At 40.6% G+C, this 18,169-nt stretch overlaps 1 protein-coding gene across 12 annotated transcripts in view; it reads right to left on the reverse strand.

Moving 5' to 3' along the window:
* Positions 1-18,169, reverse strand: part of PDLIM5 (PDZ and LIM domain 5) — a 129,267-nt gene that overhangs the window by 21,528 nt on the left and 89,570 nt on the right. For 9 of the 12 annotated variants that reach the window (XM_063337366.1, XM_063337373.1, XM_063337372.1 and 6 more), the window contains 5 exons: positions 17,626-17,820; positions 16,809-16,895; positions 15,875-16,030; positions 14,921-15,052; positions 5,694-5,878 (listed from right to left, as the gene is read on the reverse strand). In XM_063337366.1, coding sequence (XP_063193436.1) covers positions 5,694-5,878; positions 14,921-15,052; positions 15,875-16,030; positions 16,809-16,895; positions 17,626-17,820 — 755 coding nt within the window. The remainder of the gene's footprint in view (positions 1-5,693; positions 5,879-14,920; positions 15,053-15,874; positions 16,031-16,808; positions 16,896-17,625; positions 17,821-18,169) is intronic. The other 3 variants (XM_063337374.1, XM_063337376.1, XM_063337370.1) reach the window with 2 other exon arrangements.

Here is an 18,169-nt window from a genome sequence, read left to right on the forward strand (position 1 = left end):
GTGTTACTCCAGTTTCTTCCCCAAGTTCGGGCCATGGTCCTCAATAGGCATGTAGCTCCTTGAACCCTTACAATAATTAGCCCTTCCTTTAATTTCCCGTTCTACAAAGGAAACAAATTGGGATGAGAGGGCCCTAAAAACAAAATTGCAGAAGTTTATGAACTAGGTGATACTGACACAATAGTTCAGTTGCCTTTTCCATGCAAAAATATTCCTAAAGCTGATGGGCCATCAACTTAACTTGCCCACTAAGTGTGGCCTGTAAGGTCAACAGAACTGAGATAGGGGCTGGGCTAATTGCAAACGAAACACAGAAAATCAAAGGTGACAAGGATAGAAAGCGTCACAGTCCATCCCTTTATGGATCTCAAGCAAGGCCTTACTGTCAGGACAAGCATTTGTGATAGCACAATAGATCTTGGTGCTTCCCTCCTTCCCTCTCTCCAGCTTCATACGGTTTGGCCTCATGGCCAAACTCCCCAGTCTGACATGGTCTGCATTTTTACCCCATTTTCCTTAGTAAACCTCTACAGAATAAGTCACAAGGAAGGAGACAAAGCACATGCAGGACAGGATGTCAGCTCACACCTAGGAGCAGGCTTGTATTTTCTTCTGCTTTTAAAGTTCCAATATTATCAAGGGAATGCGAAATAGAAAAAGAAAATGCAGCAAGACAGCATGCTAAGGATAACTCCTGAGATGTAAATGCAAGTCTACCAAAGACATGAAAACAACTGCAAGGAAATAGCAGAATTTTTCAAACAAAGTTGCCTAGGGAGCAATTTTTCTATGCTTACAGTCAACTTCCAAGTGTGTTCCCTCTGCTGAAGGGAGCATGTGCTTAACACATGTGCTGGCTCGGGATTAGGCAACTGACAGTTGTGGGTATTGCAGAAGATGCTGACATTCCCGAGGAGCTCTACTGGAAAGGGATTATATATCCCAGTGGTATCAGGCTGAAAGAAAGCCTGGGAATAAGGACATTGGCACATGCGGGTAACGGGTCACTTAAAACTGCAAGCTTTGGACACTTCTATCGCAAACCCTCCCCATCCCATCCCTGTAACTCAGCTGCCAAGCCTAGGAGGAACAAAGGTCATTAATTGCAATGAAACACCCTCCTCTCCAAGCAGCAAACCAGCTTTTCTGGCCACCAGCTGTACCAGCTCACCACGGGACCCCCACGATCCCACCGGACCACCGTGAGTGAGGCAGAATGCTGCTTGCCCAGCTCCCGCAAGGGAAAGCGGGACACGGTGCTGGCAGTGCTGTGCCTGGCACCCAGCCTCTCTGGTCTCCCCTGCACCAGCAGCTCCCCCTCCCGCAACAGTGTTTTGAGGATGCCAGGGAAGAGGAAGCAATTTCACATGAGAAATGTAACATTGGAAGTCCTGACCGCTTCTGACCATCGCAGATCCTGCTGCGCTTTCCGCAAGAACAGTTCGTCTTCTGGACAAACTCCAGTTTGTGTAACTGCATTTATTGGGTAATTATACTTTCTTAAATTGTCCCAGCAGTTTCAATTTGCCATGGTGCTATTCACTTCCGTTCAAGATGCCATGGACTGTTACAGTGTGCTGACAAGCAGCTGTTACGTTTCACCCAAAAAGTGACTGCATGGCATGGGTGGGTGAAAGCCATTCCTGTGCGTGCATCGTGTGCTTGCATACGGTACAGAGACTGGAAAATGCTTTGGGGTTCCTTGGGGGTGAGCAATGCTACGGAAGCGTAGGGTGATAATGAGCTATCAAATAACTCACTGTGATGTAGCTGGGATGTCATGGGCAATTATTTTTTTAAATTGAATATAATCTTGTAAAAAGTTTCTCCCTCTGGTGGGTGAAAAGAACATCTTAGCTCAACAAAAACGAAGCGAGAATTATTACAAATTCTAGCCTGCACACTTAACACACACTAGCAGCCACAATTTGACTTATTTCAACATCTGAAAAAATAAACAATGCAGACAAGAGAGGCTGATAGCAAATGCATTATTTGGAAACCTTTGTCCAGTCAGATGCCATCACTGCACAGTGTGTTGCCCTACCTGCCCCCCATCATCAATTGGGTGCACCCAATGCACCAAAGATCAGACTTTTTCCATTCGTTTGACAAGACAGGCTATTATCCTCCTTATCCAGCTTCTTACCCACGCCTTAAAAGAAAGTGTGAGGCAGCTATTCCTCATTTCCTCTACCGAACCATGGAGAAATCCTGTAATATCAGGATTTTATTCCAGAGAGGGATAAAACCTCTGTTACCGTCACAGTTGGTAGCTAGCGAAGTAGTGTTTGTGGGTACCCCATGAGTGCCCTTGCAACAGCAGATGAGGATAGTTCAGCTCCAAGGGTGCGATCACTAAGAGATCACTTGGATCGTGATTGACTTCCGTACAGAGAAACCCAGTGCCTGAAGCATCTCCAGGTTCACTATCTCACCAATTCATTTTAGACCGTCTTTTTCCCCCACACCTTTTTCTTGCCACGTCATGAAACGGAGATCAAAGGAGATCATACCTCAGCTCTAACAAAAAACAACCCTGACACCTTTAGGCATCTCTGCACAATCTCAAAAGAAAAAAAAAAAAAAAAAGAAAAAAAAACCAAACCAAAACCAAACCACCAACAAAAAACCCCAAACCCCTGAACAGAAATCAAAAAAAGAAACCATGCTACTTTTAAGAAAAAAATATAAGGGTATTCTCTGGTGGCCTATCCAAGAAAGGAAGATTCCAGCTAATAAAATAAAAGACGCTGTCTGACCAAATGACATCTGTGTAGCCAGACATCTTAATAAATAAAATCACTGGTAATATTCATGCCACACCATCAAACAGCAGATTACACCTTCCCCAGACACAAACACAATCCTGTGACATGTCAGCTTTCCTACGGAAACAACTTGGTGTTATATACAATATTCATTAGAAGAGTGAGTGCTATTAGAGCTACAAAACGGTAGCTATTAAGTTACTAAGTTTCTGCTACTAATAGCATACTGATATACACATTTACATAAGATTATGTCTTCCTTCTAATTATTTCCTAAGGTAGACTTCAACTATGAAATCAATCAAACTGAAAGGGAAGGGTTTTTTTGTTTGTTTAAAATTTTGTCAGGCCTATGACCTACTAAGCCAAATTTTGTTTGGCCTGTGAAGCACTGGCAATTTTACTTTAAAGAAAACTTTATGCTCACAGACTGCAAACAAACAGCAGAATTGATGACTGAAGTCCAGACATGCCCTGAAATGGTTATAGTCTTTCTTTTTCTTCAACATCTGACTGATTTTATCAAGTTTTATCAATTTTATCTCAGCTATTGAGTTTTACCTGTCAGACTGCTGGTTTCAGCCTCATTGAGCAAGCTCAGGTAGAGCAAGACCTTGGGTGTATTTTATTTTTTTTTTTTTGGTAAAATATAGGCCTGAGAAAAAGTTGGTGATCCCATCTCTGCTGTAACCATGCTTAGGTCTCTGCCATCTACTAGTTTTGCATTACTGACTTCTTGAACGAGCTGGGTAATGCATAGCACACAAAACCAGAGGTGAGCCTAGGGCAGGTTTAAGGGGCAGACCAGCAGTGAAACCTGTCAGGTAACCTCTGGACAAGCCTCTGGCACCTTGGCAGCTGTTGCAATTCCAAACGAATCATGAAACGCTTCCTTTCAACTCAGAAATTGGGCTAGCAGGCGTGCTAGGCCTGTCACTTCTCTCATTTGCAGACTGCTGTAAGATGAAGTTGCCTTCAGACTGATTAAGTCAGGTAATTTAGAAGATGAACAAAATCCAAGAGCATTTTGACATCTCCAAATGGTTCATTTTTCCTCACTGTTCCAGTGAGCAGCTCTACAAGCCAGGGACAAGCACAGACTGGCTTCCCATGGCAGCGCGTGACTCCATGTGTCCCCAAGATGCAAACGCTAGCTGGAGCTCCTCTGGTGGCTGCGACATCGTACCTGCTCCTGCCCCTGTTAATTCCAGGGCAGCTGCCATTCACACTGCTGCCTTTTCCTCCCTGCATGTTCCCATTTTAGGAAACTTTGGGTTTTCAATGTCTCTTTCTCCTACAGTTTTATTTCTGGCTCCCCCAATATTTTTGGAGGAGGTAATGACTCTGCTTCTTTGGAAGTTTAGCAGTACATCTCAGGGCCCTACAGCAAGGCAGCACAGAGCTGACATCCTCATGACCATTGCCTTCCGCCAGCTTCTCTATCAGTATGAATTTCATAAGCTTTTTGTAAAGTATGCTGGAACTTAACATCCAAAAATTCTCTGGCTGGCTTTCCTCTTACCTACCTAACTTGGTACCTCTAATGTGAAAAGAGAGATTTTTCACATTATGCAAGAACATAATGTGCTCTTGATTTTCAGAGAAGTATGGAATCAAGTGTAACGTAATTCATCCTTCTAAATCTTTCTCCTTCATGTGTCTGTCATTAAAATTTAAAAAAAAAAAGTCTATTTGAAACATTAGACTTGGATTGACACTAAAGCATGCTGGTAGGATTTAGCAGGGAAACACCCAGCAACATATGGAAAATGGGTGTGGTACTACCGAAACCCCAAGCTTACAGGTGGTTTCTTTGCAAGTGAAACAAACTTATCACTTGGTGAGACAGAAAGAGAGTTACATCAAAGATGGAACACAATCGGTTGCTTACAAAATGTAGGATTATCATATTCTCACAAACATTTGCCTTAAGTACACATGCTACCAAATATGTAGATTTTAAAAAAAAAAAAAGAGTTGGGTGTCTTTTCCTCTAATGATAGCTCCCACAATGCTACAATTAAACTGGTCTAAATTTAAGTAAGCCTTTACCTTGTCCTTAAGAATGTACTCTATATTTGGCAGGGAAATGTAGAAATGACAGTGTATTGCCACCTTGAGGCTTGCTAGCAGAACTGCATGTCCAAAACAAAATATATTTGTTACCAGGCACAACAGTAATTTAGCCAGATGTGCCAAAACCATTATAAACCACACAGCGTTAGCACTATGTGGTTTATATTTATTTTTATGCCAGGGCATAAGGGCAGTTCCTCTTCTGGATTGGATATACTTTTAAAGGGGGGAAACCCCTTAAAAGTAAAACTAAAATAAAAAATAAAAAAATGCTATTTAGTATCTCAGATTCTGTAAGAAAGTGAATCAAGAATATTCATTTCATTCTTACAAGAAAAATCTGCAGCTAAAGCTTAATTAGTAATACAGATTTCTCAGATCCTTTGAAATTACTACTCAAGTTTAGTTCAGCCCTAAAGATTGATTCATTTTGAGAAACACATTACATTAACAGATTACCCCAGATTACAGTATGTAATATTACAAAAATATAGGTACACAGTTACACATATTGCACATCTTAATACACATATGGTTATAACATAGGAGTGTTCATGGAGCAAATGGTATGATTGGTATCTATGCTTTTAATAGAGGTCAGAGGCCTCTGATTTTGCTTGTTTGTGAAACCATTACATCTATGAGGCTACTTACAAAGGGCTACTGGTTTACTAGGACTGCTCAATCTGTTTTTCTTCTCTTTTCTAAACAAACTGGCCTGTACTCAAACCACACAAATAGCCATTTGAAAGCTGCTGTTCTAACACCCACGGTGAAGTATATTTTCCCTGAGCTATCCAAAGGTCTTTCAGCCACCAAGAAAAGAAAAGCCTCACTGCTAGTTACCTGCTTGGTTTGCGGGCTGCCAGCCTGAGTACTTGGCAGCCCCCGGGGGTCCCGTCGGCTTGAGGGCTGCAGCAGATGTGGCACTGGTGGGAGCGGGTCTCACGTCAGCGTTTTCTTGGCGGGCGGGCATGCTCCTCGCTGCGGCGGCCGTAAAAGCGGCGGGCTGGGTAGCCTCCAGGGAATCACTGTTCAGAAATGAGGGAAGAAAAAATGAAATGCATTTCTTGCTAGAACAAGAGCATTTGTGAAAGGGAGATGTGGAGCCACATCTCTGCAGCCTGGTGCAGGAGGGCAGCACCCACCACTCTGTCATCACCAGTGCCGGGGTGATCAACCCAGGAGAATGTTGTGGATTTATATTTTCAAGCTGTTTTTTAAGAACTGGACGCTTGAGTAATTTCTGCTGAAAGTCAATATAGACAACTAAATCCCTTCACAATTTCCATGTAAAAATAATTAAGTGTTGGCATGATACTGGTTAAAACAGAACCCTTACTGTAAATTTGGTACACTACCAGACTTTTTCAATCCTTTTTTCTTTTGGAGAGTAGGCAAATACTCATACAGTCAGATTATAATTGTAGATCTTAATAAAAATCATCAATCTAAAAGTGACTTAATTATACACAATTTTCTTCTATGGGCCACTGCTCCCCCAAAACATTAAGTATTTTAAGAGCTGTAAGTTTCTTCATTCATTAACCAACATGCACAATATTTTATATTGCCTCTTCAGAGCAGTTTACAGCTGATTTTATATTTTAAGAGTTAGCAGAACTCTTTTAGCTATTTAAAAACACGCACGATGAAAACTGCACTTAATCACAATTCACATAGAATGTAAGTAGCCACTAATTACATTGCAAGCAAGAAAATTTTTCATTTCTCATTTCCAGAGACTGTTCAAGAATGAGAAAGTTATTGTAACAAATTTTTTATGCAGTGTAACAGTATTTGTATAATGGATATTTGCCTTTGGGAAGCTGAAAACAAATATTTTCATTAAAAATCTTCAAAGTAGAGGAGTAATTGCTAATGAATGTCATTTGCAAACTAAGAGGATCACAAAAACAGGAAATAAACTCAACAGCTTTGTGAAATACAGCCAAAAACGATTCCAAATATATATTTTGTGCAATTTGGAAACTTATCAGTTAACACATTAGAAGCCTTCTTGTGTTTTATCCTCTACTGAAGAAAAACAAATTTACAGCACACGTGCATCGTGCATATTTCACCAGGGTCATTCAGAGAATTATAGACTGTGCCAAGTTCATAAAGTAAAAATCCTTGGGCTATTTTTACTTTACAATTATTGCACACACACAATATTGCCTTGCCCATACCACCTGCAAGAACTTGAACACACCATTAGGCCAAAACGCAAGTTCATAACCTTGATTTTTTTGCCTCTAGATTTACAGGGTTAATAATTGACATATTTAGAATCTTTTTCTGGGTAAGACATAAAAAAAAAAAAAAGATTCACAGTTTAGAGAATATATCTGAATGCTCAGTTTAATGAGTAACAGCTATTGCATTTGTAGGCTTTTGATAAGAGCGGTAGCTGTGCTGAAGTGACACTCTGATGGATTTGCTATACCCAGTGTGCACAAGCCCAGTGAAGCACAAAGTGAGACCTTTCGTTCTGTTACGTTCAAATGTTAATAGACATTTAAAGGCATTTATATAGTGCAAATGGAGGCATTTAAGGTGCACGTTAGACTCCTTAAAGGGCTAGGATACAAAAGCCTTTTTAACAACAGATTTTGAGGCAGCAGAGATATATGGCATAAAAGCACTGTTGCTGACTGAAAAAAAAAAAAAAAAAAAGGATAGGAAGACATCCTCTGACACTAAGTAGTAGGCTCAACAGTTGAAGACAAGGTAGTTTAGGACCGGCTTCCACTATGTAAAAAAAGTGTGTCTGCAACTTGTGTCACAGAAATCTCCTCCTACACTATTGAGTACGTTTGACACATAACCCTTCAAATCCACTCCAGGCCAGAGCCCCATTACAACTTTAAGAATTCCTCAAAACACTGTTGGGTCCTAAAAAAAAAGAAAGTTTCCTCCTTCTCCATCCAAAAGACTCATCACCACTTGTCAAATCACTTTTCAAGTCTAGCACCTCTTTACTACCTTTGTCAAGAACGTATAAATCATAAATCATCTGTCATAAATAAGAAAATCCTGCTGAGCCAGCAGCTGTCTTTACGCAGAAGAAGCTACTTAACAAGCACAAATAGCTGCAAGACAAGCCAAAGGGTATCCTTCAGGCAGAAGAAGGATAGCAAAATGTAGAAACAGCTGAGGTGTGCTGCTGGCAAACTGCAGCCTTATAGTAGGGATAGGTGAGGAAGTACACTGACACTAGCCACAAGGCTAGTTGTAATGCCAATTTGTACTTCCACCATTGTTGTTCTCATGGTTTAATGCTGAAGCTTGTGCATGACATGGCATGCTAGTTCCTGAAGCAACAGATTATTGGATACATTTAGGCTTTCATTTAAAAAATGAAAGGACTGGAAAGGTGAATCCTAATGACCCCAAACTAATAACAAACCCAGCTATAAAGCTACCTGTGATTTTTGACCGCCTTCGGCAGTTTATGTGCCGGAAGCCTATCCTAGAGAGAAGCTTCCCGAGGAAAAGCTTGAAGCAGTCACTCTGACAGAGGGGATCATGTTGGCCTCAGGGCAAAACTTCTGACAGGTCTTGGATGCCCTTTGTAATTTGTGCCTGGTTCTTTCAAGCAAGAGTTGAATAAACTCAAGCTGGCACTACAGTCAATTTCACAGGCAGGCTGCTACTGCGGCATGGCAAGTCTCTCCAGTGCTACATTGCCCACCTATGGTGGGCTGCAGGAAAAAGTGCAAGCACCGGTTTTCCTGAATTACAGCTTCTAATCACACAGTTGCCTGGGAGCGCATGTGCAGTGTTCTCCAGAGGGAAAGAAAGATCCATCTTTGTCTCTCTTTCAAAGCAGTACGGCACCCTGGAGATGTTCAACCTTTTAAGTGCTAACCTTCTTCAAATTCATGCTTCAAAATTAATTCCTCAGCTTTTTACTTCATGTTCTTCTACACCAAGAAACACCCAAACTCCAATTATTTTTATCCATCTTCATAAATATAGCTATGTATCTTTTCAGAAGCATGCTTACCTTCTACAAAGTGGCTGTACAATAACCACAATTAGCCCTACTAGTATTTTGTAACTCACTAGGATATTGTACAATGATGACCTAAGATTCATTACCTAGAACACATATGGTTTGAAGAGAGAAAAATATATACAGAAATTCAAGAAAATGAATAGGTTATGGAAGAGAGCTCCCATCTGCTTTCAGTGTTGTCACTAGAAAACTGAAGGAGTAATGATAAACCTCACGTATTTACCAAGTTCTGCCTGAGTAGCTTTCTCAGACTTCCCAGATGACACCCAGGTCAGGTTCAGGTCAAGCACATTTTGATGTCAAAACACTTGTACTGTTATTAATGACAAGCCTACCTTCTAACTTTACCTTTAACCTTTAAACTCTGTTTCATATCTCTTAAATGATTCCTCCTCCACCTGTTGAATATTTACAGCAAAAATTAAAGTTTTCCATGATTAAAACTAACGCAACCAAGAGTCACATCCATTTTAAGAAAGACAATGTTGTTTGTGAGATGTGAATGCTCTGCTGTCAAGCTCTGGACAAGGGGTTTCAACACCGCAGGAACGAAGGAACTGTGGAACGCAAGCCTGACTGACTCAGAGTCTTGTGTCCTGAAAATCCACAGTGTGTTTAATTAATAAGTTATGAGAAGATTAATCAAAATAACCCTGAAAGTCAGTTGCAAAGGAAACAGATTGCAAAAACAGACAAAGAAAAAAGTCCAGCAAAGAAGCAAGCTGAAGACACCTCTCTATCTTTGACATATGTTAGCGCATCCATGACATGCTCTCCTGAATTTTCATGGAGAAAACTCCTACTGCGCAGTGCAGCCCTATGCCTAAGGGCATGTATGGAAAAGAACGAACCACCTGGGGGGACAGTCTGAGACCTGGGGACACATGCAGGGCTCCAGTGCCAGTGCAAACTTTATCCAGAGCTTACAACAGCTGCAGATTTATCCCCTCTGGATCAACAAAAGCCCTGTGGAAAGAGGCAAAAGAGACTAAAAAGCAAGTAATAATTCCTCTGCTATTCCTCCTCATTTTCCTCCCCAAATACCAAACACTGTATTACACCCTGCTTTTTGGTGGGAGGACAGAGAGAAACACTCATTTGCCAGATGACTGTCCCATCGCTGGGAGCTGCTTGGATGCTACAGAGGGGCGATGGGCAAGGAACCTGTGAGGACAAAGCACGTCCAGGTCACACGTGAAATGAGCGCCAGTTTTTTCAGAGACCACTCTGGGATATTTGCATCCATACCAAACCCCCTTCCTTCCCAAAATCAGGTGCATCAAGATAAGGCTGAACACATTTAAAAGGCATTTTAAGAAATTTGCACTGCAAAAGGTTTTCAAAGGTTTGGGGCCCCTCCCTCTCGCCCCAAAAAACAAGAGAAGAAAAACACAGAGTCTGGGCTACAGACACCTAAACCTCACTCCATCCTTCCAAGGAAATACCTAAATAATGCTGCCTAGAGTTTCTTCGCACACACTTTAGAGAAGATAACTATGTGTCATGCTGTTATTAGCCAAAGGAGAAGCCATGATCCTAACTGAAAATCAAATACAGCTTGTTGTCATGTAACTTCTAACACCACGAAAATAGTAACAAGGGCCAAGCCTCTCAAACTTTCCCAAGCAGGTTCAAGAGGTCTGGGTGGACTTTTTCCTCACGCAAGCCCAAGATACCAGACTATCCATCTATAAACATCATCACTTGAGCCCCAGCTCAGTCTGGTACATCAGTATTTTCCTAATGGTTTTCTGGATTATAAATGATATTTTAACTCCCACTTGTTGTCCAGAATGACTGCGTGAGTCAGAAACAAGTCCCCTGTGATCTGAGGAAGCTTGCTGACAGGAGAGGTCATGTAGTATCTAAGAGACAGTCTGCAAATGCTTTCTTCAGATGGCCAGGAATTCCGTGAGGTTATTTTCCCTTAAGAACACTAAATCTTTAAAGACAAAAACAAGACAAAAGAGAAGAAAAGATGTAAGCAAATCAATCCTCTTGGTTTCTGGCACAACCAAGTGGAATATGATAGCTTTGATTCTGCTTTATGGCTTCTAAAACCAGAAGAGATTAACAAAAAAGTAAGACTTCCCTTGCATTACACTTTGTTGCCTGTTGGTTGCCTGTTAACCCCAAGAAGGCATCGAGCACGCTGCAGAAACCTGAATAAATGGCTTCTAAAATATACCCACAGTGCCTGATATAGCACTAAAAGAGGGAAAAATACAAACTTTTTGAAACATCTATATTAAAGAAACTTTGCAACTTCAAAGTAAGGAATGAACAGTCTGTCTGCCCTAAGACCAAGTAAACTGTAACATAGATGCTTCTCTGAAGCTTTACAGCAATATAAAACTTCAATCTCAGATCTCAATTTCTTATTTTAAGCTATGTTAAGTCGTACACATCACATGATGTATTTTGTCCAGTACCAAAATAAGCATTAGCTGAAGACATACATAGAAGCCTTTTTTGCAAGGGCTTTCTGTTGTAACAATAGAGAAACAGAAGACAAGAAATACCAACTGCTGACCTTGTATCCACCCCTACTGCAAACCCATGGTCTCAGTCAGCTTTTTAAAACTGTGTTTACACTTTGTGTTAACATAGCAGTGTTCCAATAACTTGCAAGAAAGAAGAAAATGTAAAATAAAAGAATAAAAAGAAAGAGCACAGAAAGTTGTGTGGGTGGAGGTAGTTCCATATCAAGTTACAGTGAGGGCGTATGTAATCCTTCTGTAAGCACTGCTCTACACAGAAACAATTCAAAGCATCTTTCAGAATAAGTATTCTCTCAGAGTCAAGACCAGTGTTTATCTCACAAGGTCAGACTATCCTCTTTTCAAGTAATTGTACGTGGCAGAGTAACAGGTAGAGAATGCAAAAGCCATGTCAACGCCCATTCTTCCTAGCGTGTTGCAAAATTTCACAGCGTTTTTGCCATGCAATTTAATTTTAGGGCAGAGCTCCTATTCAAGAGCTTCCAATTCTTGGAAATGCAAGATATTAAATACAAAATTTCCTTTGCTGCGTATATGTAGTTTGTCAAAAAACACAAACCCCCATAAACTTAAGGTTATCTCCATTGCCATCAGGATGAACACTTAGCTTAGTGAAAGATTGCATGGCAGTTTTACCAAAAAAAAGTCAATTTCTGAGGAGTCTGGTAGAAAATATGTGGATGTGCAGCACCACTTCAAGCCAGTTAATAACAGATACTAAGTCAGAAAAAGGTCAACTTCTCTGGCAGCTACCCAGTACAGAGCAGTTTAAGACAGCCAGCTTTTTGCAACAGAGACAGTGAAGTGAGAGGGATAAAAGGGAAATATTGCTGGAGCAACCCTACTGCACAACAAAATTGAAACCTGCTTTTCTTACAGCTACAACCTTCTTGAGGTTCTTCCCCAGAGATAATGGAAACAAGCTTAAGCTACCTCAGTAAAATAGATTCATTACCTTTTCATGAAAGTTATACAAGGTAGAGGCAGAAAACAAAAACCCCAAAGTTGTTTAAACTTATTTACTCAGCTTTCTTGGTTGAACTAGTTGGTTTTTTGAACAAGTTTTTCTACTATACAATGTTGTATACTCATCTCTCTAGTTATGGGACATAAGATTTCAGCTGTCCTTCCTAATCAGCTATTGTGTTGTGGGATGAAATGAGCTGCCACTTAAAATAATTTTTCAGCATTACATTTGTGCACTTATTACATTATGTCATTGGATGGGCAGTAATGCAAAGACATTTTAATACCTAGTTTCTTACACTCATTGGATACATCTCTCTCAAATCTACTATATTTTTCCTTTTTTCTGACATAGTTGATTGGTTTTGGTTGATCTTTGTTGAACTTAGATAAGAATATGTACTTAGTAGATTGTAAGCACAATTTGTCATCTCCTATCTCTTTTTCCTAGGTTTCTCAATCCATACAATGGGGCTTGTGCTCCTTTTTTCACTAGGATGAGCCAGCACAAAGCTTCCTTTTTACGGCTCCATCTACTGGCAACCCCTTCCTCCTTACCGTGGCTGGCAGCTCAGGATGACAGTAAGGAAAACAGAAATCATTGCCCTGGTATGTTATAGAATCATAGAATCGCCTAGGTTCAGATCAACACCAGTTATTTTGGGAAAAATCCTTCAAAAAAGCAATTTATGCATAACATTCTTAGACTAACGTGATACATCACTGTTCCCAAATTTTAGGTCATGCACTATTTGGGTTGTGCCTAACAGCCTGAAAATCACATGTTTCCTGTATGGCCTTATGCTACCACCTGTACGCAGCAACCTGAACCAGGATAACCTGGCTATTGCAAAGGTTTAAGAGAAAATTCGTCTTTCACAATTTTAGAAATAACATTTTAAACACCCTGACAATCTGTGGATGTTTATTTCAAGATGTTCAACCTGGATCTTGATACATCAAATACCGATAAGGTCTTTGAGGTAGGCTTATATGCTCTCTGTATTCCCTGTATACCTCCTGGCTCCTCGGCACACCTCTCTCCAGGATGAAAGAAGTTCTCCATTGCTTGCTCTCTTTCCCGATGGGCAGTCCCACGTACCCACAAGGGACAGCAACTGGACAGCAAGAGTTTGTGAACCTCAACTTTCTAACAGAACTAAGTGTTTGCATTTCCAAAAATAAACCTTCAAAATGAGGAGAGTTTCTCCCAGTATGGTGAGCAAACGATGGGTAAACACAGAGCCAGTTCCATTCTTGTAACAATCTACCTTCAGTTGCAGCTTATGCCATAAACAATGCACGTTAGTGAGTGGAGGAAAAAAAAAAGAAGAAAAAGGAAGTCAGGGAATTAATTTTCACCACCATTATTGGCTCTACTAAAGTATCAACAAACAAACACCACAGCTGAAGAATAGTCTTACTGGCAGGATATTGTGGCTTTCACCCATTGGTGCCCAGGTATCAGAGCTCCTGGAGAGGTTTTCCTTTTGGATGAGCACATAAAAGGTTTCCTCATAAGTATCACTCAGTGTCAAAAAGAAAATTAGTATTTAAGGTTGCGTTATATCACTATAATTCTGTCAATATTATTATTTTCATTTTAAAGCACATATGCCACAATGCTGAAAAATTTGATAGAACTTAAGATTGTCTGTTGGTGTCTAATAACTACCATTTCCCCTCCCCAAAGTTAGGGCTACTTTAGCCTTTTATAGTGACTGAGGTCACCGTAGAAGCCATGAAACAGGAGGGAAAGATCTAATACTTCTTACTTGAAAGTCTTACTTCTTACATCAAGTGGATCTCAGCTCTACTTATAATTGGGTCTTATCTCTAGAAGGGTTTTACTTTTGTGAAAATGCAAGTAAGTACACAAAACCCCACAAATTACTTCTTCCTTAGCACAGCTTAATACATACTGTCCTGTAAAATAATCAAATAGGTTTCTGCCTTTGAGGCTGAAGTCCATTACATAAAAGCAGCTTTCCATAGTGTTAACATAGCTGTGGTCAGGAAAGGAGAACAAAAAGTCCTGTGCACTGAACAGAATCAGCGCTGGAACAAAGGGCCTAGACAGCAAATAAGTTTTAAAATAGTTATTTGCCACACCACATGCCAATTATTTGATTTTATACATTAAAAGTGAGCTTTGAAAAATAGCAGGTCTTTGTTCCCGGAGCAGCCTTGCAGCCTAACACGCTGCTTACTTGTTCAAGGAACTGTTGCAAATCATTCACTTGGATAGAGGTTTCAAGCCAGAATATCTTGTTTATTCTCCAGCTGGGCATTTAGAGTGACGGTGCCTCCCTCAGAGGCTCACGATGCAAGATGAACAGCACAGTGTGTCTCAGAGGGGCACCTGATGCCCGTGAGGAAACCTCAGCCATCAGCAGGGCCAGGGTGAAGATTAACTCTGCAAAGAGGTGAAAACCAGTAGGATTTGGGGTTGGTGATTGCGTGCCAAAGACCACAACAGGCAGGCTACTTCAAGCATGCAAGACAACAGAAACAGGCTTTGAAGGAGAAGCCAGTTTCTTGCGAGTCCTCAGTGCCAACCATGTGCCGCACTCAGACGATACCTCTTGCTCCTCTGCAACTCCAGAGCACTTGTGGACTTCCTGGAGGGCCCGATGGCCTCCAGAGGAGGCTTAGTGACAGGCGTGATGAGCAGGGCATCCAAGAGCGAGCGGTAGACACTAGGGTCGGAGAGTCTAGCAAGCGTTTAAAAAGACGATGTAAACAAACTAGGTGACCAAACAAAGTTCAAATTGGCTGGGACCACTATAAACCCCACATTCCTTATGAAAAGCCTGCAAGTTCTGTAGCAGTACAGAGAAACTGAACCTAGGACAACTGATGTAGAAATTATGTCTAAATAAGCAGTCCCCAAAGTGGAGGTCACTCACCGCAGGGGGTGTGAGAAGAAACTTTTTAAAATTACCATTATTATTTTTATTTTTACCATTACTAAAGTAACACAAAATATTTTGAAACTAGCTTTTATTTCATCTTTTTCTCATCCTTTTTTAATTTCTGTTTTTGTGTGTTTTATAATGTACATAATATATTAGTACATTAGGATTTTTATATAATTTAGAAATACATAAATATATTGGAGATGGTGTGCTCAAAATATTTTTACTGATATGGGTACACGAATTGCAATTCAACAGACTTAGATGCAACTCAGAGAATTACTGTTTTCAAGCATCCAGAAGTTACTCAAAGACGCAGATTATTCTTTGTCACCCATGTAGCATAATTTTTTTTTTTACAATTACTTTACTGACCAAACCATGAAATGGTTATCATGAGGATCAGAAAGGTAGAATAACTCACTTAAGTAGAGAGTAGCAATCTGGAGCTTAGTTTAAAATAGGGCATGGGAGCCTTGGACATATTCTAATGACTTGCCTACCACGCTATTGTGAAAGAACTGATTTTGCAACACTGACAGGAACCGATAATTCTTGTGTGAGCTTGAACTTTCTTAAACCAAGCCATAAAATGTTCCATTTAAATCTGATGTCTACCTGGCCCGGACAGCAATGGCAGCAGACACGGCAGCAGCAGCCATGCTCTTAATTTTTGATCTCTGCTTGAAAGGAGAAAGAACGGGAACAGGAGCAGGTCCTAACTTCGTCAGACTTCCCAAAGGACTTTCCAGCAGTACTTTTCTAGCAAAGAAGCTTTGAGGCAACAGAGGAGAAAACAGAGAAAGCAGGAAAGATTGACAGAGACACAGTACAATACTGAGGTACATTAACCACTGGAAAGTTATGTGATTATAGGTTCCCAGTTCACAAAGATGTCAGGCAATGTATTAACCACTTGAATACTAATGTAGAAAATGGCAGTTGTGATTTCACCCACAAATAAAACCTTCCTCTCATCAACACAGGATTCAGCATCTATCAGCCTTCAAATTTCCCATCCCAGATTCTGCCTCGCACCTCCAGGTCATTCCCACTGAACTCCACGACACTCCATGTGGATCCACCTAAGTACCCATGGTGCTGGCAGAAAGAGCCCTGAAGATCATTTAGCTTCTCTGCTTTTTCATAATAAACAATAAAGATGGAAAGCTTTGGAATATTTGGTGATATAACTTCAGTAGGTCTATTTTTAGCCACCATTTGGTGTGCTGCTCACCCCCTTTTCATTTTCCCTAGTTATTAACCAGGGTGGGAGGAATGCGAACAGTCAAAAGAAAAAAATGAAAGAAACATACTGGCTCCAAAATTTTTTCTATAGTGGTGAATCCATAACCCAGGCACTATTTTAAAACTTCAATACTATCCTCAGCGTTGCTGTGCATAATTTTTTTAAATAATTTCAGAAGTGAACAAAACACTCCAAACACGCAACTATACTTTGCACCACTTCTCGGATTTAAATGCAAAAATGCTGCCTGAAAACCTTGCTTGCACCTAGCAGTCTGTTGTAGATATACCTTAAAAGATTTACCTTGTATGACTTACGGATGATTTAGTCTGACAGCTTGAGATTTTACTGAAAGACTGTGTTCCATAAGTAGGCAGAGATGCATCATGCCTGCCCAAAAGCAGCAAGAGAAGAAAAGTCAATGGCACTGTTAACTAAAGCTTAGGAGGAGTTCATTTAAGTATTTTTAAAAGCCCTCGTTACCCATAAAAAAAACCCAACAGGTATGGTTTAACATCCCTGATTGTTAATTACCGAGGGAAGCACTTTCTTTCCCTATTGGTAAACACTATACTCTGGACGTCCTGCCACTGCAAAAGTTAATGCTTGTATTCTCCTCCAAAAACTTCAGGTTTCTGGACAATTCAAAAATACACATTTTATAGCAAGGGCGACTAATCTTTGAAAGCTAGGTGAATAAAATGTGTATTATCAAAGAATCGTACATTAGCTGTATGATTCTTTGACCATACACACACTCTGCTATGCCTTCCCCTAAAACCCTTCTTCCACATTTTGACACTATAGATTCACCCCACGTCACCAGCTTTTCACAACAAAGTCACCTTCCAACTGAATCTCCTACCCATAACTGGTTTCTCCACCTCCATTTAAGGATCACTTCAATTTTTGAATTATTTTTCTAACTTTTACCTAAAAGCTACTAGAATTTCTAATTGCTATGCAAATTTCCAGAGCAACGTGAGGGTCAGGAGACATCTGTGAGCAGCTCCATCTTGATAGCATCATCATTTAAAAAAAAAAAAAAAAATCAGGTGAAACCATATGTAAAATTCTAGTTTCCCATCATGCCTTTTTAAGGCAGCTGGCTCAAGTGTACCTGGCAGGAGTGGGAGGCAGCCCAAAGGCTGTTTCCACCGGTGGGGCTGCACAAGGTGGCCACCCGGCCGTGGCAGTGGGCAGGAGAGGCTCAGGGGTCTGCGTGGCCACAGCACACGTTGCAGGGAGAGGAGGCGATTTATCAGCTGTCAATAAGCTTGCTGCCTCTGGAGCAGGCAATTCCGCAGTTATTTTCCTAGTTGATGTTAATTTCACAAGTAATTATAATGAGACAACGTACACAGAAGAAATTTCTCATTTGATTAAAAATACCAGACAGTAATGGACAGCTCTTTCTAGCTGGTGTTCTTTCATCTTTCCTAAGAAGGACAAGTGAGTAGCACGTGACGGCTTTTTTTATTTCCCTAGGAACCAAAACCTCATCCCCTAAGAATCAGACCATGCTGAAACTGGTTCTTTGGGGCATTTTTACAGCTGAAGCTTGAGAGCTTAGAATCAGGCTTGTTTAACCACAAACCCAAACTATTTGGGTGGTTTAAAGTGGTTACTCAATGACAGCACAACCAGTACATTAGAAACTCTAC

This window comes from Chroicocephalus ridibundus, chromosome 5 (genome assembly GCF_963924245.1).
Source record: "Chroicocephalus ridibundus chromosome 5, bChrRid1.1, whole genome shotgun sequence".
NCBI classification, from domain to species: Eukaryota; Metazoa; Chordata; class Aves; order Charadriiformes; family Laridae; genus Chroicocephalus; species Chroicocephalus ridibundus.